Source organism: Daktulosphaira vitifoliae, unplaced genomic scaffold (assembly GCF_025091365.1).
Source record: "Daktulosphaira vitifoliae isolate Bord-2020 unplaced genomic scaffold, ASM2509136v1 Scaffold_3, whole genome shotgun sequence".
Lineage (NCBI taxonomy): Eukaryota > Metazoa > Arthropoda > Insecta > Hemiptera > Phylloxeridae > Daktulosphaira > Daktulosphaira vitifoliae.
In genome coordinates this window covers 23,755,562-23,776,678 of record NW_026099574.1, presented here as the reverse complement: position 1 = coordinate 23,776,678, position 21,117 = coordinate 23,755,562, and the positions used below count along the sequence as shown (strand labels likewise).

General features: G+C 28.6%; 1 protein-coding gene across 1 annotated transcript in view; it reads right to left on the bottom strand.

Moving 5' to 3' along the window:
- The window catches only part of LOC126903255 (probable G-protein coupled receptor No9), a 128,638-nt gene that overhangs the window by 22,581 nt on the left and 84,940 nt on the right, over nucleotides 1–21,117 (bottom strand). Inside the window, exon 3 of the mRNA XM_050681350.1 lies at nucleotides 14,613–15,281. Coding sequence (XP_050537307.1) covers nucleotides 14,613–14,864 — 252 coding nt within the window. The 5' untranslated portion in view covers nucleotides 14,865–15,281. The remainder of the gene's footprint in view (nucleotides 1–14,612; nucleotides 15,282–21,117) is intronic.

The following is a 21,117-nucleotide window of genomic DNA, read 5'->3' as shown; positions in this document are numbered from 1 at the left end:
GAAATTTCTTATTCATGATAATATTATTTTACTATGTGGTTTTATTTTTAGCTGCGATTTATTTTCCCAACCCTCAATTAACCTACTTTTTTCAACGATACATCAAATGATTACAATTCGTATTTAGTTGAAGATATTACCCTTAAAAGTTTTAAAAAAAGCCCTTAATCAAATAAAAAGTAGTTTAACCAGCTTTATCCATATAAACTATAAAAATCATTCATTTCTAATAATTTTAAAGTATTTATTGTCGAATTCGATTTGATATGATAAAAGTATTCAACTACAAAAGTAAATAATTCTACTCTGTAATTAATTAATTTTTTAACTCTATTTGTATGTGCAACTACTAATCTATAATATTCCAAATATTTTTGTAATATGTTGCTATATAAATCATAAATCTAAAAAACAAGTGATATTTAGTTTCACTTGAATTTAACAATGGATTTTTCAATTATAATCAAATTTAATAATACGCTCAATTGAGTATCTTTTTAACAACTTTTATTTTTATTGGTTTTTTAGTTAAAGTAAATCATTAAAATTAATTCAGTTCTGCATATTTCAATTGTAAAATCTTTTTAAACACCAAAAGTTAGTTAAAAATGATTACTATGATTTCTATTTAAGTGATCTATTACAATAAAAATGCAAAAAAAAATAGATTTTTCTGATGAATTTACTGTAAATAGTAATTATAAAATTTGCTGACTGCACATTAATCTTAACAATTTCATTTTTTTCTATTTAATGATGTCGATTTCAAACTTGTAAGTTGTGCTAAAAGTGAGGGTAATAATTTCATTTTTTTTTTTTTTATAAACTTTTACTTTAAAGGACGAAAAAAATAGGTTAAAAATGATTACCTTTAACATATTCAAAATCAATAACAATTTGAAAACAATTAATTCTAAAAATTATATAGTTTATAATTAAAAAATTATATATTATATTTTTGAATTTAAGAACTACTAATCTGCATATAATTAAGGAAATAGAAGTTGATGTTTCTTTTGTAACAATCCGCCAATTTAATAGAATTAAACACTATTTACAGATTTTCATCGAAGCGTTTCTTATGATAGTGATTTTAATCACTGTCAGATTAAATCTATACTGGACTCATCTATGCCACGTCCCAACTGTGCCGCGACGCCACTGTGCTGAGTTTTTGTTTTTTTGTTAAGTTTATTTTACTGGTTTTTTTTGCTTTAAATACATCTTGAACCCAATATAATAAACCTTTTTTTTTATAAATTTATTATAATTTTATAAATTATAAAAATTTGATGTTTTATGTATTTAAATAAAAACATAAATTCCATATAAAAAAATAAAGAAACAAATGTCATTCGCAGAATTGGTGTTTTTAAGTGTCTTTTGAAAGTAATTTTTGGCGGTAAAACATTATTGTTTATTCTTTTCGGTACATTTATAAATCCACCATAAAAGTTTATTTTGTGTGAACGGTAATTTGTATTTTATACGCTAAATTGATCTGAGAATTTTAATAGCTTGCCAACCAATCACTGTACTATCTTGTTCAGACGCAAGACTATTTTTCGTTTACTGCTTTTTATAGTATTTTTCAACAGTTGATAAACAATAACAATCAGTTAGTATGTGTTCAATAATAAATTTTGAAGAATAAATTTTCTTTATGGTATCTGGTAGTCAAGCTTTTGCTCACATGCCAGTTATTATTTGTCTGCTTATTATGTGAAAATATTACTTTTACTAGGGAAAATTTAACCTCGTATAAATCGTATTCGAATATTACCAACGCACTATGATAAAAATTTACTAAAAATAAATCCACTTAGTATCTAATATAAAATTTTTTTTTCTTTCCTTTAAAATTTTGTTCTTTATATAACTAGTGAGTTCAATAATAGTTAACTTCAATTTCTTCAAGATAAAAGAAAATGATTTTTAATTTATTTCACATCAATGTTTTTTCAGTATTTAACTAAAAAATTTTAAGGAGAATAATGATTTTTAAAACTAAATCCCACTGTTTATCAAAAGTTCTCGTCTTAGGGGGGAGGTCGTTATGTCTCTAAATGGACAAATAAAAGCAATAAAGAAAAAAAATTACCGAAAGTCATAAAATAACAAATATAAAAACATTAATTTGAAGATTATTGCTCAAATGGCACAATAATTTTTATTTATTAATTGTAATTGAACGTATTTTCAACATAGTATGTTGAAAATACGTTCAATTGAAACAAGATCGTAATTATATTTAGAAATAAGTCAGATGAATACAAATGAAATTCAACACAAAAACTTTGAAATCACAGGGTCCATGAGCTATATGTACATCTTTTACCAAAACTGTTAATACTTTGTATCAGTATTTCGTGTACAGCATTTTAGAACAAGNTGAACGTATTTTCAACATAGTATGTTGAAAATACGTTCAATTGAAACAAGATCGTAATTATATTTAGAAATAAGTCAGATGAATACAAATGAAATTCAACACAAAAACTTTGAAATCACATGGTCCATGAGCTATATGTACATCTTTTACCAAAACTGTTAATACTTTGTATCAGTATTTCGTGTACAGCATTTTAGAACAAGTAAAGGACTAGTGAAAAATAAATAAACAGCTAACAGGAATACATAACGTGTTGATCAGAATTAAACAAATAAAATTTACTGATTTTTTAATAATGAGCTCTTATTTGGTTTTTTTGTTCATACAGCTTAAACAGTCGTTTTTTACGTACAAGTTGTGCGTGAATTAAAAAACATACGACGGAAAAATGCATATTACACATTTAGGGCGTGCTGAAAATTTAACTTAATTTCTCGACGTTATACAATTCAACATTAATGTCCATGAAGCCATTTTTCTATTGTTGGGTTTACCTTTAATGGTTGCTCATAGATTTTGTATATATTAAATTTTCTAAACACTAATTTTTATTTAAATACATCAGTTTTAAATAACCTTTTTCTTACTTACACTTCCTTTTTATGTTGATTCTTAAAATACAAATCTGTTTAAACATTAAACAAATTTAAATTAATTGTTCTTACAATCAACTGTAAAAAATAGCTACATAGTGGACACTTTTTTTTAATAATATCATGTTTTTAAAATAATCGTTTAACAAAAGTTTGCATGCCCTAACCTACCCACCGTCACGAAATTCTTTCATAACAGAAACCACTACATAATATGACACCTTCATCGTCTTTGTCGCCATTCCAACCGAATTGTTTGTTAGTTGCCTCTACACAATTTGTAAGCTACAGAACTCCTGTGTAAAGTCGTTAGTCTCGCGTGGATTGAATAGGTCACGCAATACCAAAGGGCGTCGGACGTCACTGGCGGTAACGCTACATGATGAGAAAACAAGGGAAAAGCGACCGAAATAAATAGATACAACCCCTTCTCCTCCTTCATCACTTACGACAAACCCTAGTTAGTCCTTAAACGAATAAGGTCAAACCCAATACTCTTTATTGTTATCTCGATGGCAAGCAGGGCGTTTTTGTCGCATTTTCGATGAGCCTCGCAAAATAATAATATGAAAGTCAGAGAAGTCATTTTAAAGAAATTTGTTCGTTTTCAGGTGACACAAACACATTAAAGTGTTATAAAAACTTAAACACGTGGTAATCATTTGAAAACTTGTAAAATATGACAAACAACTTGAAAAGTATCCATAGATTTTAATAACTTAAATTTTTTACTTTTCCATCCTAGGGTACCAATGGTTATGAAATACTTCTCAAAGGAAAAAGCTATAGTTCTTTTTGAAAGAAAAATTTTTTTTTTTAAATTATAACTTTTTAGTTTAACTGCCGTTTTCGGACATTGCTAAGTTTTATTTGTTTGTGTCAATTATTCCGGCCTTAAATAAAGTAAAATAATTTAAAGTGCATAATTAAAATTCTTTTAGAATAATTTTCAAGTACCCTATTATGTATAAAAGTTAATCCTGTGATTTTTAGTACTTTATATCGTTAATTTCAATATAAAATACCACGTGAATTGATTTTTTAAAATTTATCAAATACGAGATACACGTCTTGATTTTCATATTATAATCCATCGAAATTTTTGTAAATCTGTTTTTAATTTAGTTACTTATTTTCTAGTATACTGAAAGTCTGTGTTATGGATCATTTAACATAGTATTGAAAAAATGTTGAGTTTCGAGATTTTGTCATATAATCATTAAAAAAGGGTTATAAAATTTCATTATATTGTAATATATGTTTGTTATATTTAACAAATTGAGTATAATAAAAACCTACTCATTTGTTTTGCCAAGTAACTAAAATTTGATATTTCATTTTTTTTTTTTACAGTTTATGTAATTTGAAATAAAAATACATATAAACATGGTATTTTATTTAAATAATATTTTTTAACTTTTTTGATAAATTAAAAATGTTTTTGATAGTAAGTTTAATTATTTTTTTTTAAATATTTTGACAGTGTCTGAAAAACTATTTAAATTTGTTAAATTTTTATAGGTATTTATTTTTTAGAAGTTTATACATGTTCTTTGTATTGAAAAATCCATAGCAATATTACTTAAAAATCTCAATTCTGTGTAAATTAATTTTTACATTTAACTACAAAAAATAATTATTGGTATGATACATCTGAACATTTTTAAGCATTTGCTAAAGAAATAACTAATAACTTTTATATCGTTAAAAAATAATTAATATACGAGTATTGAATGTTTTCTGATACTTTTAAACTTAGTATTTATGTTAGATAATCACTCACTAAATATTTGAACTAACTTATAAGTTTGATTGATTAAATGAATTGTTAATTTTATCTTACTTTAATATTTGATAGCTTATGTTTTTCTAACCAATTAAATTTTTTTTTAATTCAATTAATTGCTTCGATTTTATGCTACTTTAGAATTTTATACACCCAAAATCGTTTCTAGTAGTAGTTTTACTTGTATTTCGAACTATGTTATTTTAAATTTAACTATAGGCATTACTTGAAAATCTCAAATGTTCAGCTGTATTAAGTTCATTAGTTCAGTTAAATTCAATAAACTACAACAAAAGCTACGTACGGTTGCTAATTGTTAAATTTAATAGCTGTGGATGTTAAGTATGCTATTACACATCTCACATAACACAGAGGTGGTTAACAAATATCGCAGAAAACAAACTAAAGGATTAGATATTTCGAGCGATTGTTTTCAATATTGTATAGCAAATAACAAATAAACTTTGTGTCGGCGTTAATTTTAGAATATGTTTTTGTTGTTGAGCTGCTTTTCGATATCTCCAAAGGTATTCGCTCATATACCACAGCTGATCTGAACTATAATGCTTACCAAGAAAGTTCGAGCTGTACTACTATATGTATAGGCAGCCGCAGCTCAACTATATATACATGTATTAATTTAAAGTTTAAAACTACCGCAACGTTAATATCCCACCCCACCCCACCATCGCTATCAATTACATTAATCGGTATTCATGAGTGTACACTATAGAGCGCATACTTATATACGCCAATACCCGAGGCATATACTTCAATAAGTACACAAATGTTTATTCAGTTACCATATAGACGCTTTTGAACGATATAGAATTTCAAAAGCAATACAATAATAACAACGTTATTTCAGATATAATTCCAACGATTAAAATCAGGACATGCAACCTTTTCTGCATTATTTGCGTCCGACATGATAAATTACAATATTCTATTTATCATTAAATTATTATTACTTTAGCATTATCATTTACCACTGAAATGGTAATACAATTCCATTATAATCACTTATTATTATTATGATTATAACGTGCCGTCTGTTATTGTTCTAGACCTTAAAGTGGTAAAAATTAATCTTTAATATTGAATAATATAATATTGAAGATGGAATTAATTGAATTAGAGATAAGTAATCAGTAAACACAATGTATAAAAAATAAGAGTCAGAGAGAAAATATAACAATCTGTAAGAAAATATTTTGTCAGGAAGTAAACAGATACCGTTGCAATAATGTCGTGAGAGGTTCCCTTCTAATGCTTTCTTCGGAATTAATTAAAAATGCATTAGGAAAAAACGCCAGAAAAACGTAGTGACTCCCTACAGAGGGCGGATGGAATATATTTCACTCTTCTGTTGTGTATATTATTATTCTCAGTAGTAAAACTGAGATAAAACCATTATGGCTCCATCCATTTGGGTAATTAAATTTATATCTTAATGAGCTAAAGGTCAAAATTGTAGCAAACACACAATTCAAGAAAATGTCTATAGTTTAGGTAATCTAAATTTGCTATTATACTTCATACTGTTACAATGTAAATAAAATTCGGAAAACATTAATTTATTGTAAAGCTTACTTAAATATAATTTTATTGAGAAACGAAAAAATAGTTTAACTACTACTAGATCTTTTAAGAATTAAATGTATGGTATTTAATTACTAAACAAATAAAATGAATGATTGATGATTTGGTCCCTTATTGATTTTAGGCCCATAAAACTTATCTCCAATTTATTGACATAATCGTTTTAAACTCGACTCATTTCTAATCTTAATATTGTTTTCCAACACGTCTCTGGTCCCAAATAATATTACTTTAAAATCTATGTTTATAAAACAAAAATAATGTAGAAACTAAAAAGTATTTTTTTTATTAATATATTCACAGTCATAAAAAATAACTGTATGTAGATACATTACATCATTATCACAATTATTTAGGGTCAACTCAATTTTATATGATTGGACAGTAATTTTCACACTAGCTGTCGACCTGACTCAACTTCATTATGGCTAAAGATATGCCAGTACGGGGCAAGGTGTGAGTCACTGTTGAATATCCCGTGAGGTCACCCATCCGGGATCTAACTGTAAACAGCATAGCTAAACATCAGTGATGAGGTAGTGACTGAATCAGTGTATCATACCTTACCCCCAATACAAATATATTACACGTTTTAGTAAAATTATAGTGTAATAGTACTATTAATATACGAAAATGAAGTATTAATTTTATAATTCATATTATCATATTATTGACAAATATACTATAAACATTGATCCTAATTAATTAATATGACAATAAAATTATAGTAAATGAAAACGCTAATGTTATTGTACCACAATCAATGTCAAAATAATTGTATTAAGTATAAAAGAACGATCAACACTAATTCTGATCAACTATCTTTTATACCATCATCCTATCAATATAGTTAACATCGTCAGCGTGGAAAGTAGCTTTCAAAATAAAGTAAAAAAATTATGTTCAAAAAGACTTAGAAATGGGTAAGCAATTTATTTGCTCTGTATTCTTGGTAAACTTCAAACATATTTTTATACACATATATAAATATATGTGGTAGTAGTTTTCTTAAAGACTATATTATTAAAAAAAAACCTTCGAATCACAGACCCCGATCTAAAAAGTAAATCATATTAAAGAATTAGGTTTAGAATCATGAAATTCCAAAATAGCCATTCCTTTATCTTATAATTTTGAGTTACAGCAATTAAATTAACGCTGTTATTTATATTAATAAATAATCTAAAATTTTAGTTCATGTATCAGAAAATTTTCATTGAAAATAGTTATTGGAAATATTTTAAAAATTCTGTATATAAAATCAATCTAACTAAGGTTGGGGAATTGGGCTATTTTCTTATTAAGGACACTACGAAATATTGAAATTATTCTAAAATAAACAATAGTATTTTCAATAATAAAATATTATACCAAAAATGGAAAATAGTTTAATTAATATTTTAAAAACCGAGTTACATTAGTGTTTTTTGAGCAAACACAATAAAAAAATTTCCTATTATTTTTATTATGAAAAGTTTTGAAAATTTAAGTATCAAAATAAAAACAAATCTTATTTGTTTGACTAACCAAGTACAATAGCATCGAGAATTTATTATTTTTATAATACCAAGAATCTGTCCTCACATCTTCAACACAACTTATAAATACTTTATTCTGGCAATTTTCCGCCATCTGGGAGAATTTATTACACTGTGTTACTTAAAATTCCAGAATATAAAATATCTTACAAAAAACTTTCGAGGAAAATTAATCTTGCTACAAATCAACAATGTAAAATAACACAACAAAAATACTACTTAGTCATGAAATTAAAAAACACCTTGCAATGTTATACAAAAAATATGTTCCACGATGCTATAAATTATAACCTTTTTCTAGAATTATTTTTAAATCTTATTAAACATTTTACAAGGATTTGCAATAGAAACAGATCAAGTAATATATTTTATCGCGTATAATATGAAAAGCAAAATTAATAAATTAATAAAGTATACTTTAAATATGATATATTTTTATTTTCTCTTATATATTCATAGATTATCCGGGAAAAACTAACAGTGAAATATTACTTTCCCGGGTCACCCAATGCCGTCTGCTTGAAAAAAATAAAACCTTCCAACTACTACAATAATGCCTTAATTCTAATCCTATATTGCTGGATGGCATTAACAATATTTATAAGTCACATTAATTATTACTATTTATCTAGTAGGACCTATGAACTATTAAATTACTGTAAATAAATATCCCACTAAAAAATTGTTTAAACGTGTTATATTATCATTTAAGAATTGACAAATTGAATTTGTATGTAAGCGGGACGCTTGTGGTGGACGAATACCTAATATACTGGGAAAAGCTCTTTACCTACGCAAGATTCAGCTTTTTTGTAAGAAAATTAAAAAAGACAATGTTTTACTCTTATGATTTATTTAGTTTCATTAGCATCTAATTATAATTAGATGCTAATGAATATTTGTATTGATTTATTATATTCTAATACATCAACACAAAATTTTAATTTATAATCTTTTAGGTTAAATTCTATAATATTATTAAACATTATTGCTTTTAACTTCATAATACAATTTTATTAATATTATTAATACTAGAGTGTTAAAATTAAAATTTTATTATATTATTGTGATGACATGGCAATAAATGTAAACTGTATACAAAAAAACCCAGCACAGGGGGTCGCGGCACAGTGGTGACGTGGCATAGTTGGATCAAGTAAATGATATCTGACAGTGATTAAAATCACTATCAAAAATAAACGCTTCGATGCAAATCTTTAGATAGTGTTTAATTTAAAAAAAATTGGTGTTTTATTCCAAAAGCTACTTGATCTGCTGGTTCCTTATTAATATCCTGATTAAGGTAAAGTATGTCGAATGAAAAAGGGTTTATTAAAAAATATTATTTCTCATAAAAAAATTGTGTGGATCCATAAACTTTTCAATAAGTTATAGCATTATAAAGTTAAATATAATATAAATAATAAAATCGAGAATTTTCACACGAAAATAGCATTCGGTAGCCATTTTCGCCGTGAAGACAAGTCCAGAGGTCAAATTTTTTTTTTTCAAATTAAAGTATATTACATTAGCTTTAATTTAAGATATATATAAAAGTGTCAGACCTTCCGGAACATTTTCAAAAGTTATGTTGAAAAAGTAAATTTTTTGTGAAAAAGTTGTCATTTTAAATCCCCCCCTGTGGGCAGGTTAAGTGTCAGATTTACAAAAAAAATATACCAAATGATAAGTAAAGACATAAAGCATCTATATAAAAAAAAATTATATTGATATGTTCATTTTTGAAAAAGTTTTTAGTAAAAAAAATTGAAAAAATTTCGAAAATTTGCGATTTTTAAATTTGTAATTTTTTTGAAGGTTTCCCCCATTTACGGGGAACGAGGGAAATTTTTTCAATTTTGAAGGGTAATGTCTTCGACTAGATACGATTTGTGATCTTTTGACGTATCGTTGAAAGAAATCCGTTCGGTGAGAGCTGAGAAAAAGTGGGAACAGACACAAAAAAAAAAAAAAAAACACATCATAGTAAAACCAATACCTTCTCAGCTTCGCATCGAAGCTAAAAATTATACGACGAACTAAGAAATTTAGATAAAAATAAAACAAGGACTAGTGACTTATATAGAAAAAAGGAACAAAATTTTATAGACCAAATGGAAGATTTATTTGATATTTCTCGTGCTAATGCATTCAATTTAACGAAAATTCAGGAGGATATTGATTTTTTTACGACTTAAACGAACTAAGGGCCGTCTCGGTTGTTTGATAGTAGTAGATATGAATTTAGAACACTAACAATTAGAAAAGAGAAAACAAATAAATAACGAGAAAAAAACCTATACCTCACTCGGCAACTTTATTAGAAGGTAATTAATTAAAACAAAAATATTCTTATTGTATAGAAAAAAGGAACAAAATTTTATAGACCAAATGGAAGATTTATTTGATATTTCTCGTGCTAATGCATTCAATTTAACACTTATTTATAATTTAATCTAGAAAAACAATCAAATTTTTTATCCAATTTATCTTCTGAAGATATCGAGATGGTTAATAAAGAAGAAAGACATTTTTCACCAGAGCCTGATCCATTAATAAGTAAAAGACACAGAAAAAAATTTTACCATCTAGATTGTCTGCCAGACTTGATGGGTGCAAAGTAAGTGATAAGGATACTGTTCATTTACTTATTGCGTGTTTGGATGCTTTATATTAGATCCCTGTATATATGATTTAAACCGATCATTAATTAAAAAGTCTCGTGAAAGTTATCGATAAAAAATTACAAAAAATATTAATTATAAATTTCAGGAGCAAAATTTGAATTTTGTTGTGATTCATTGGGATACAAAAATACTTCCTACCATTACAGGAAAAAAAATTTTAGATCATCTTTCTATTATTTCAACGGCTTTAAATATTGAACTGCTTCTTAGAATTTCTCATATACCCACAGAGACAGGTTTAGAAGTATCATCAGTTGTCTTTGATGCTTTGCTCAAATGGTCACTATTAGAAAAAGTACAAGATTTTACGTTTGATACTACGGCCTCTAATACGGGAAGGTTTAATGGAGCATGTGTTTTGTTGGAACAACGTTTTGGAAGAGCAATATTATTCTTAGCATACTGATACCATATTATTAACGTGTTTTTTCATAAATTGAATTATATCCTTCAACCGGACCAAAAATATTATTGTTCAAAAGTTTTTAACAGAGATGGGGAAAAATTGATAAAACACAATTTTCTGCGTCAGTTTCTGATACTCGTGTTCATAATATTTTAAAGATAAAGCAGATGAAATTATTTTATGTACAAAAAATAAAATTACTAAAGATCTACTTGTGATAATTATCAAGAATTTTTTGAACTTGTAATTTTATTTTTGGGTGGTATTCCTCCAAGGGGAACTAATTTTTGACAATCTGATCCATAATATTCAGCCAGATGAAAAGCAAAGGAATCTATTGTTTAAACATTTTTTTAACTAAATAACAGAAAAGAAACATCCTTGAAATATATTTGTTGTTTTATAGTCAAATGTTACATCCAAGCATGGTTTTTTTCTACCAACGCAATAGACGCTCTCCTCAACGATATAATAATTCTTAGATAATTAAAAGCCTATAAATCACAAAATAAGAAAATCGTAGACGAGCCTTTAAAAAAATAATAAACCATTTATGGTATTTAAATTCATAATGTATTACTTTTTCCTTGTTTCATGACCGTATAGATTATAATACAAAACACAAAATGGCTGAAAACATTTTAAGCACTGGTAATCATAACAAAAATGATGATGAGGGAAAAACTGATCTAAAAAGAAAAATTATCAATTACATTTAATGATGCCCCCGAAAAAAAAGTCTTACCAACTTCTTTGATCAATTTTAAATAAATTGAAATGTTAAAGCGGTTTGGAATTTCAACAATTTTTTTAAACGTTGATCCAGGTAACTGGAAATTTTAGGAGGAATATAAAACAGGAAAGGAGATAATAAAGTCATTTAAAATAGTCAATGACACAGCAGAGAGGGTATTTAAGTTAATGGAGGAATATAATAACAAATTCACTAAAGACGAAGAACAAAAATGTTTTTATTTCAGGTAGATACTTTAAGTTTTTTAATTTTGATCAAAATTCAATAAATTCATTTAATAATTAGACAGTACAAAATTACCGAAAGAAATAGCCTCAAAGTGATAGGGAAACACTAAAAAATCTTATTAGAAGTCAAATGCTAATCTTAAATACACATAATAAAAATAAAAATATATCATATAATTTATATGTAGAATAATAAAAAATAAATGCTGATGTCGATTTTTCATTTTGTTTATTTTCAATATTATGACATACGTAACAATGAACAAGTGTATGTTTCATTTTTGATTTACTTAGAGATGATTTTCAATTTATTTTCAACTACAGTAAATTTTCAGAATCGATTATTTTTAAACTGATACAAAACATAAAAATAGAACACTGAATCATGTATTTGTGATGTTTATGAAAATGCAAATGTAAATAATTTTTAGTTGGATTATTATTTCAGTGAATGAATCTGTTTATTTATTTAACTGAGAATCCTGAGATTTTGTTTCGGATGCAAACTATTTTATAAATATATTTCGCGAAAAAACGGAAGCCATCGAAGCAAATATTATCTTAGAGACGTCATTTGGAAACTACACTTATAAGTAATATGATGGTGTCCGATTCGAAAATTTAATGAATAGTCTTTCAAGGATATTTATACTTTGGACTTGTCACAGTCTCTTTCCCGTTATACAGTTCATATTTAGCGTGTCAATCCACATTTACATTAGAACTTATGTTAATATGAGATTAGGAATTTTTTGATGTTGAATATGTGTTTGAATAATTGTAAACTAATTATTTTTGTGTTGGAAGTTATTTATTTTGGTAATTGTTTTTCTGAAAAATATTGTAAATGCGTCATGTTGTTTTTAAATGGCGTATGACCGTTACAAAAAATTAGTCAGTGAATGCACTCGTATAAAATTAATAACTTGCCACAACGAGAAGTTCTATGTAAAAAATGTACGCAGATTGTGATTTAACTATGTATTCAAAAGCTCGCGACTCATGATGTTACAGTAGATATATTTAAAGGATAAAAAACAGGCGGAGAATAAAAAATGAAACGCAGCACGAAAGCCGTTATTACGTGAATTGCGACTTACGGTTTATATTAGGTCGGCTAAATTGGCCTACTCGATGCATATAAAAAAGAAGGGAAGAAAAAAAATAAAACACTCCTTGTGTTATTTTTTTTTATAACGAATCATGTTTTTTATATAATGGATGGCGAGTTACAAATTAAAGACAGACTGTGGTGCATAGACACGAGAGTACAAGAGGATAAAGTGATATGGTAGTAGTCAAGTCACAACGCAATTCTAATAAAGCTAATTGTGCCTGCTAGCGATTTTGTAAATAAGATGTAATTTTGATTGTAACAACCTTTTACAAAATACTGAGGGCTTTTCATGACTTTAAAATGACTTAATGAAAAAAATACTAACTATTTTTTTCCACGGTAATCTTATTTTTCAACAAATACTAAAAATAAATGGATTATATACGTGTAATCCAAATATAAATTTGTTTACACTGTACGTTATTATCGGCTAATGATATTTTTAGAAATTTAAAATTCTATTAAAAATTTAATAAAATTGACTATTGTAACAAATCGAGTATATCATATGAAGCGAATAAAAAAAAAATTATTTATTTATGTTCAAGTACAATCCAAAAGCGTAATAAAGTTTTACGCAAACGGTGATCAAGTTAATTCAGAATTATATTAATGTCCCACGAGGTATTCACAAATCGTCATAAGAAAAGTATATATCAAAAATAATACATTAAATAATTAATTAATGTCATGTCTATGAAATCAATTACTATTACATCTGATTTAAAATCTAGTTATTTGTACGATATTAACTAAAATAATAACATGTAATTTGTTGTTTTGTCTTTTTAATCAAAAGTTGTTTATTATTTTTATGTTTAGTATCTAAATTAATAATTGATAATACAAGACCATAAAGAATATGTTACAGCGTATACTCTGACCGCATTCCATACCCACTGTATCTAGTCTAAGGAATCAATAATTATTCAAAAGGAAAATGGGAACAAAATTATAATGGTATCAAAAGTTATACTATTAATTAAACAATGTGTAAAAGAAAAGAACTGTCAACACTACATTCTATTAATTGATTAATTAAGAGATTGTAAAAGACAATAATGATTGGATATATTTATAAGTCTTTAAATCTATTTAAAGAAAATTAAGTTTCATTTCAGATTAGTTTCCAGATTAACTACGAAGACGGCTTTTATTAGCGATATTCAACGAAATTTGGGATAAAAAGATCATTTAGATATTTTTGGCTTTTCTCTTTTGATAGTCTTAATTCAAATTTTTCAATTTAATTGACTTAATATATCCAGCTTAATGTAATTGGTTGTATTTCTTTTCAATATCCCAATCAAATACTAATCTCGCAAAGTTAACATTCTATTTATTTACATAGTTAGCGTTCACTTATAGCTTTTGTAGATTTTAATAGATTCTTATAAGAAACGCGTGCAGAGTGAACCTAATAATAAGTTAACCGGGTGTACTGTGATACACTAAATGTAAATGATTACATTTATTACTGTTGTTCAGTGTAATTAAACGATTTGCTTACCTTAAATACCTCCCACGTTGCGCTAAATGGAAGTACAGTGACGCCGACCATAAGATCAGATACTGCCAGTGATACTATAAACGTGTTGGTGGGTGACCGCAACTTGGAGCTGTTGAATACGGCGGCTACAACTAACGTATTACCGATGGTAACTATGAGGGCTATGAACGAAAAGCCAGCAAGGGCTCCCAACACGTGCGGGTCTCTCCACACCAGCGAATCTCGCAACGTTTGACACTCGGACTCGTTCATTGGGTCCGGCGCGCGGCCGTCGTTACGCGGACAAGGAGCAGTTGAGGTCCGTTGGCAACAGTTTATTTTGAGTGTTATTGAAATCCAGGAATGATAGTGACAACCTTAAGGTACGGTTCCGCTAAACTAGGATTGTTTTCTATTTCTTGGCGAGTTTTTTATGATTAGAGAGAGCCAGTATCGTGCTAAAAGTAACCAAATACTAACAGAATAAGGTGAAGAAGCGGCCGTCACGGCCGCTGCCGGCCGGACTACCGCCTCCACCGGCACGAACCACTGACTTTTCACGACATGGTCATCACTGGCTTTTCTACCAATACCGTTAAAGTGAGGCATTCAGTGGTTGGATCTGTACATAATTTTCACCCTTTTAACCTTTATAACGAAGCAACTCTTCGTTGAGTGGCCGCCAGATACCTGAAAAATAATTTTTTTATCAACATGCATCTATAAAACACAATTTATTATTTTAAAACTTGTGAAAATAACTAGTGCTTGTACGAAGAGAACTAATAAAAACCTTACGATTTCTTAAAGAAATCAATTTATTCAATAAAATATAAATGCAATATTATCTATAACTACAAACAGTACCTTCTTGTCTTTATTTTTTATTTTCTCACCGTAAATACGCAACGGTGTATGATAAAAATAATTGTAACCCATACCTCATACTCCAGTGTACAACTAAAAAGTGTTAACATCTTCCAAATTACTGATCCAAAAAATTTTTATAAACCATCATCGATTCTAACACTATCTCCCACATCGTCTATACGCCCACCAGAAGTACTCATATCAACCTCAATTATATCCAACTACTCTTTTCGATCTTCCTCTTTCTCGTCTTCCTTCAGTGTTAATTTCTTTACTAAATAATTACAAAAATTTTAAAATAATTTTGCTCTGTTAATATGCATAGATCCTGTACATATCAAAAATTGACAAAAAATTCGTCGTCAAATTTTCCATTAAAATATTTTAAAACACTTTAATTACGCACGTTACATTATTTATTTAAAGTGTTCGATTAATTTATATAAACTTTAGAAAAACATATAGTTAAATAACAGATTTGTCGATAACATTATCTGAACTTTTATTTCAGAAGTTATTTAATTTCACCTGAAAATATACATGGTATCTCAGACTTAACTGTCAACGTTTATTACTTTTCATCCAGTTATAATTTCATTTCACTTTCTCTCTGTTAATAATTATGGCCCTCTTATACTACATTCAAAACATATTTAATGTTATTTATTAGTGATAAATAATATGTTGGTTTAGCTTTAATTGAAAGGTTCAAATTATAAAGGATATCATTTGGGCTGTTATTTTCTATTGGTACGTTGAAAAAAAAAATTGTGAGCCTCAATACACTGTCAGCAATATTTTCAATAACATTTCGAAACAATACGTTCGTATCAATACCCCACTTCGATCACTATCCAATAAAAGCACCTCTACAAGGCTATTGTTTGCTTGAGTGGAATAATATATTACATAAAGGCGTGAATTATACAAGGACGGATGGGATTCACACTTAAGACCTGGCCTATAGCTGTTCAGTGTTTTTTATTTAAATATCCGGGGAATTTAAACACAACATCGGATTCTCTAAAATCAATAATTTTTCAGTGGCAGTTCAGTGTTTGAGAATTTTTAATTATTATAGATCAAACGATAGAGCTTTAATTTACTAAATAGACAACAATCAAACGATGTATAATTTTATGCGAATATCAGCAATTACAGATTAATTTTCTTAAAATATAATTTAATTTTTCTTTATTGTTTGTTGAAATAAAATATACATTTCTTTTTGATTAAAAGTAAATAATTTTTATCCAAGTTTTATGAAACAAAGGATAAAGAAAAACATGAAATGATAAAGTTAGTTAATGATAATTTAAGTGGTATGGCTCTAGTAAGAACTGCAGTTGGAATTTTAGGTCGATAGTACAGCAATATTTCTAATTATTGCTCTGAACTGGCCCAATTCTCGGGGGTCAGATTCCGTTCATTTTTCTGGAAATATTTTGTAGCCACCGATTACGTTACAATACGAATTATATTACAGTAAAGCCAATAAAACAGTGTACACATACATCGTTAAGCGATAGAATTTAAATAGCATAAAACGATACTATTACGAAATAACAGCAACGTTAAAAGATGAATTTCGCTGTGATGGTAAGCACTACTCAAGTGGTCCATTAAAAGTCATTTGCATACGATCCACGGTTCAGTGTTCAAAAAGGTTTATTACAGCGACCGCTCTTTAACACTAATAAATTATTTAAAATCAAACCTGATGGGAAAATGCTGATAGGTATGAAAAATGAATGTTTCAATATCTCCAATGTTTTTTTACTATAGTTTATTCTAATGAAACGTTTTAAATAAATGCGTGTATTATTATTAAAATGAATATATTGTATCCGCAAGTTAAATTCGCTTGGCATTAACATCAGCTGTATACAGATATGCGGTTGATTTATAATTACTTCATATTGATAATCTTAGAACTTTGTATAATGTATTTTAGACAATATAAAGCGTGCGCAGTATAGTAGGCATATTTAAAACATTTTGAACAAAATGTCTTTTTATTAAACGGCTAAGTAAACATATGATCCTACCGAACGACTACCATTCGTATTCGACGACATAAACATTTATTAAAAGATAAATAATGACTAATTAGTTATCACGCCATTGTATCGAAGTGAATAATAATTTACATGAAATAATATTTTTCAAATCACTCGCTAGAATAATAATTTATTTTCAAATTTCATGTACCGCCAACTATTGTCTACCCTTTTTTATATTTTGCAAATGGAATTAATATTATCCCTCTTACAGAAGAACGGGTTAAACCATTTACTTTAAGTTGGAATTGAACACTTCCTTTTTGGGAGTTTATGGAATTCAAATGATAATATAATAACCATTTGTTGTTTGGAGGCTATTTTTGTTCGATTGAATTTCATTAGAATAAAACCCATTGATCTATAATGTGTTTGCGAAAAACATCCAATCGAATAACATTTGCACTTAACAATACATTGTCGTTAGAAGTATTATTATTATATACTTTTAAATATGTTTATGTTACAGCTAGATCGATTTATTCGTAGAAAATAATTTGCATTTGTTTAGTTACGCACGGGATATAATTGAAGGCGCACTATGTATGCAAAATAGGTACATGTATGCAAACGTTTCAAAAGTTGTGATACACGTGGGTGGAAAAATGAAATATGTTCCGTTTTTACACGAATATAACCTACGAAAAAAAATAGTAATTGTCTCTGATTTTTACGTATATCTATATATCTTTGAATGTCTCTTCGAGAGGAAAATGCAAACATATTTTTTAACACATTTTTAGTTTTCTATGTGGATATTTAGATTGTATATCGAGTCGTATGGATTCAAGTAAGTTGATAAGCAAACGACTATTCTCACATTTACAAAACTCGCAACTTTCTAGTCCGAAAGATTTATTTAGATATCGAATAAAACAACAACAAAAATTGATCGTTTGTAAGCACAATCTATTTATAATTAATTTTAATTTTTTTTTTCGAGAATTAAAAGCAGCTTATGTTGATACGAAACATTTTGGATGAGACAAACGTTTGTGATATTATTTCATTTTTAGTTTTAGTATCGATTTTTTTATAAATAAAAATAAAAAATATATTAAAATTTTTTTTTTAGAATTTTCTTTTAACTATGTAAAACATGTAAAAATTTAAAGACGGTTACCATTTTTTTGTAGGCTTTTGCAATATCTAAATAATATTATTGTTTCAATAACATTTTTAATAACTCAAAAATAAAGGATTTTACTCTCGCGTGAATTGTATATTTGTATCAAAATCATGTTGGTTGGGTTGGGCTAAAAAAAATTATATGAATAACACTTTTTTAAAAAAAAATACTAGCAATTTTCATTGGATACGTATGCGTAAATTAGCAATTTATATGTAAAAAAGAACATAAATATTCATAGCGCACACATAATTTGCATCGTACATTTGACACCTAATTATGTATTATGTATTAAATGCTTACCACAGAGAATACAATTTAATGACGCAACATCTAAATCTCCATACGTTTGACTAATAATGATCAACTTTTGAAGTACGTTCAATCTGTGAAACGATTTCAAATCGAACACGCGAGTTTTTTATTCATTCAAACTTGTATATTAATAAGTAACGCGCTATGACGAAATGATCATTTCAGTGTGGGATGCTACTGAAAATATGGAACGGAGTCGAGGAAGAATCTGTGCGCTAAGGTGTGTGCGAAGCTGAAAATGAGTCGGCCATAGTAGTAGTAGTAGTAGTAGTAGTAGTTCACATCCCAAAAATAATTTATTCTCACTTTATGCCGGTACACTTTCATGGTATGGCTGAAGTATAATTTTCGGTGATTTTTTTCCCCTTGGAATACCCTTTTTCGCAAGACGATAAGGAACATTTTATGATCGCATTGAGATTGTACGGTTGCATTCGTTATTAAATATATTTATAATACACTTGCCGAGAATGGCGCCATGAAGATAACTCCGGAAACGTTCTGCAGCGATAATTTTATTAACAAAGAAATATATCGCTCGTACTCGCACTTGGCTATATTTCTTTTTCAGTGCGGTTTACTTGAAAATCGCATCGTAAGTTATTATTATGTCGTATACTCTCGTGAACGGTCTAAATGGCATTTAGTAATCCACCTTAACACTGCGGAATACCCCGTTCTTCATTTTTTTAATAAAACTATTACTAATAAATCGGAATCTTACGGACTCGCGATATCTTCACCGTCAGAATATTCCAATTGTAATTTACTGGGATACATTTTTAGCATTACGTTAAATCGAGGCGTGTTAATACAGTATAATTTCACACAGATTCGACGTACTCTGCAATGCATTCTCACGATATTGGCTTGGACGTGTCATCGTCTCAGATAAGCGTCCAATCGATTCGAATGTTTTGCTCGTTTCAGAAGTTGTACACGTCGAATTTCGAAACGAGGTGCTAACCAAAATAAATGCACGCGAGCTTGAGGGCGCCCAAAAACGAATGCGTTAAAAAATAAGTGATCCGTACAAGTACATGGTAATTTTGCGTGCTCGACTCGCGTACACGTACTTTGCACCTTACACAAAACCCCCGCAGCCCAAAAACAACAACGACAATGTTTATAAACGCATTGTAATCGTTGTATAATATCGCAGTTATGAATATTTAATTATCACAACGGCAAACCGAACTAATGCGTATAAACGTGTTGTCGCTGAATTAACTAGTTATGATACACGAAAACGTTAAATAGATTCTTTGCCCGGACTTGCTGTTTAACCGAACTATTAGCGCCTTTCATGTTTTATTTTTCGTGGAAAAATGGACGAAAAAATGGCGACATTTCTGGCCCGCAAACAATGAAACCATGAATATTTCGACTAAGGGGCCGCTCGAAGCTTTTAATTCGCTTTTGAAGTCGAAAAGCGCCTTTTGCAGGTGACCCTTTCCTACGTGCGGCTTTCAAAAGTGAGATTTCAAACCGTTCGGTTTTGCGTGCTGGACCAGAGTATTGTACTTGTATATCGCTAAGTACGTTTTCCGGAACACGCGCGACCCGACGGCTGGCCAATAAATTACAGAGTCGCCCGACCGGAACGATAGTGTCATGGAATCCGCTTTTCGGTAACCGTACAGACGTTATCGCCAGCAATTTCCCATCACTACAATGGAGAAACGGTCGGGAAAAGTTATTGCGGACCGTACGATTGTTGATGACCACTTCATTCCGGAACAACTCTCAGAGCTACACAATTATGGCGCTTATTGCACGTGCGTCGAACGAGTTACGCGCATAAGAAATGATAATAATTAATAACTCATGAGCTGTTGCAACGACGGACAGAACGAGCTCATTAGTAGTGTGACGTTGCCGGTATTTGTGCGACGTGCAGCAGATTATTTGATTTCGACGATGGGTCACTTTGTGGGACGGAAGTATGCCGCGCCCGTTTAGAAATATGAATATCAAAACAGCTGTGCGAAAAAGGTCATGCCAAGAAGAGCACAGTGTTATTATTAGATATGTATTGATAATGTAGTGGATACTTAGGACACTGCCGGAGTACACTAATGAACATTACAAAATTCAATTTCTATACCGAGAAACCATTACAGAAGATCAATAAAGCTGCAGAAAGGTTCAA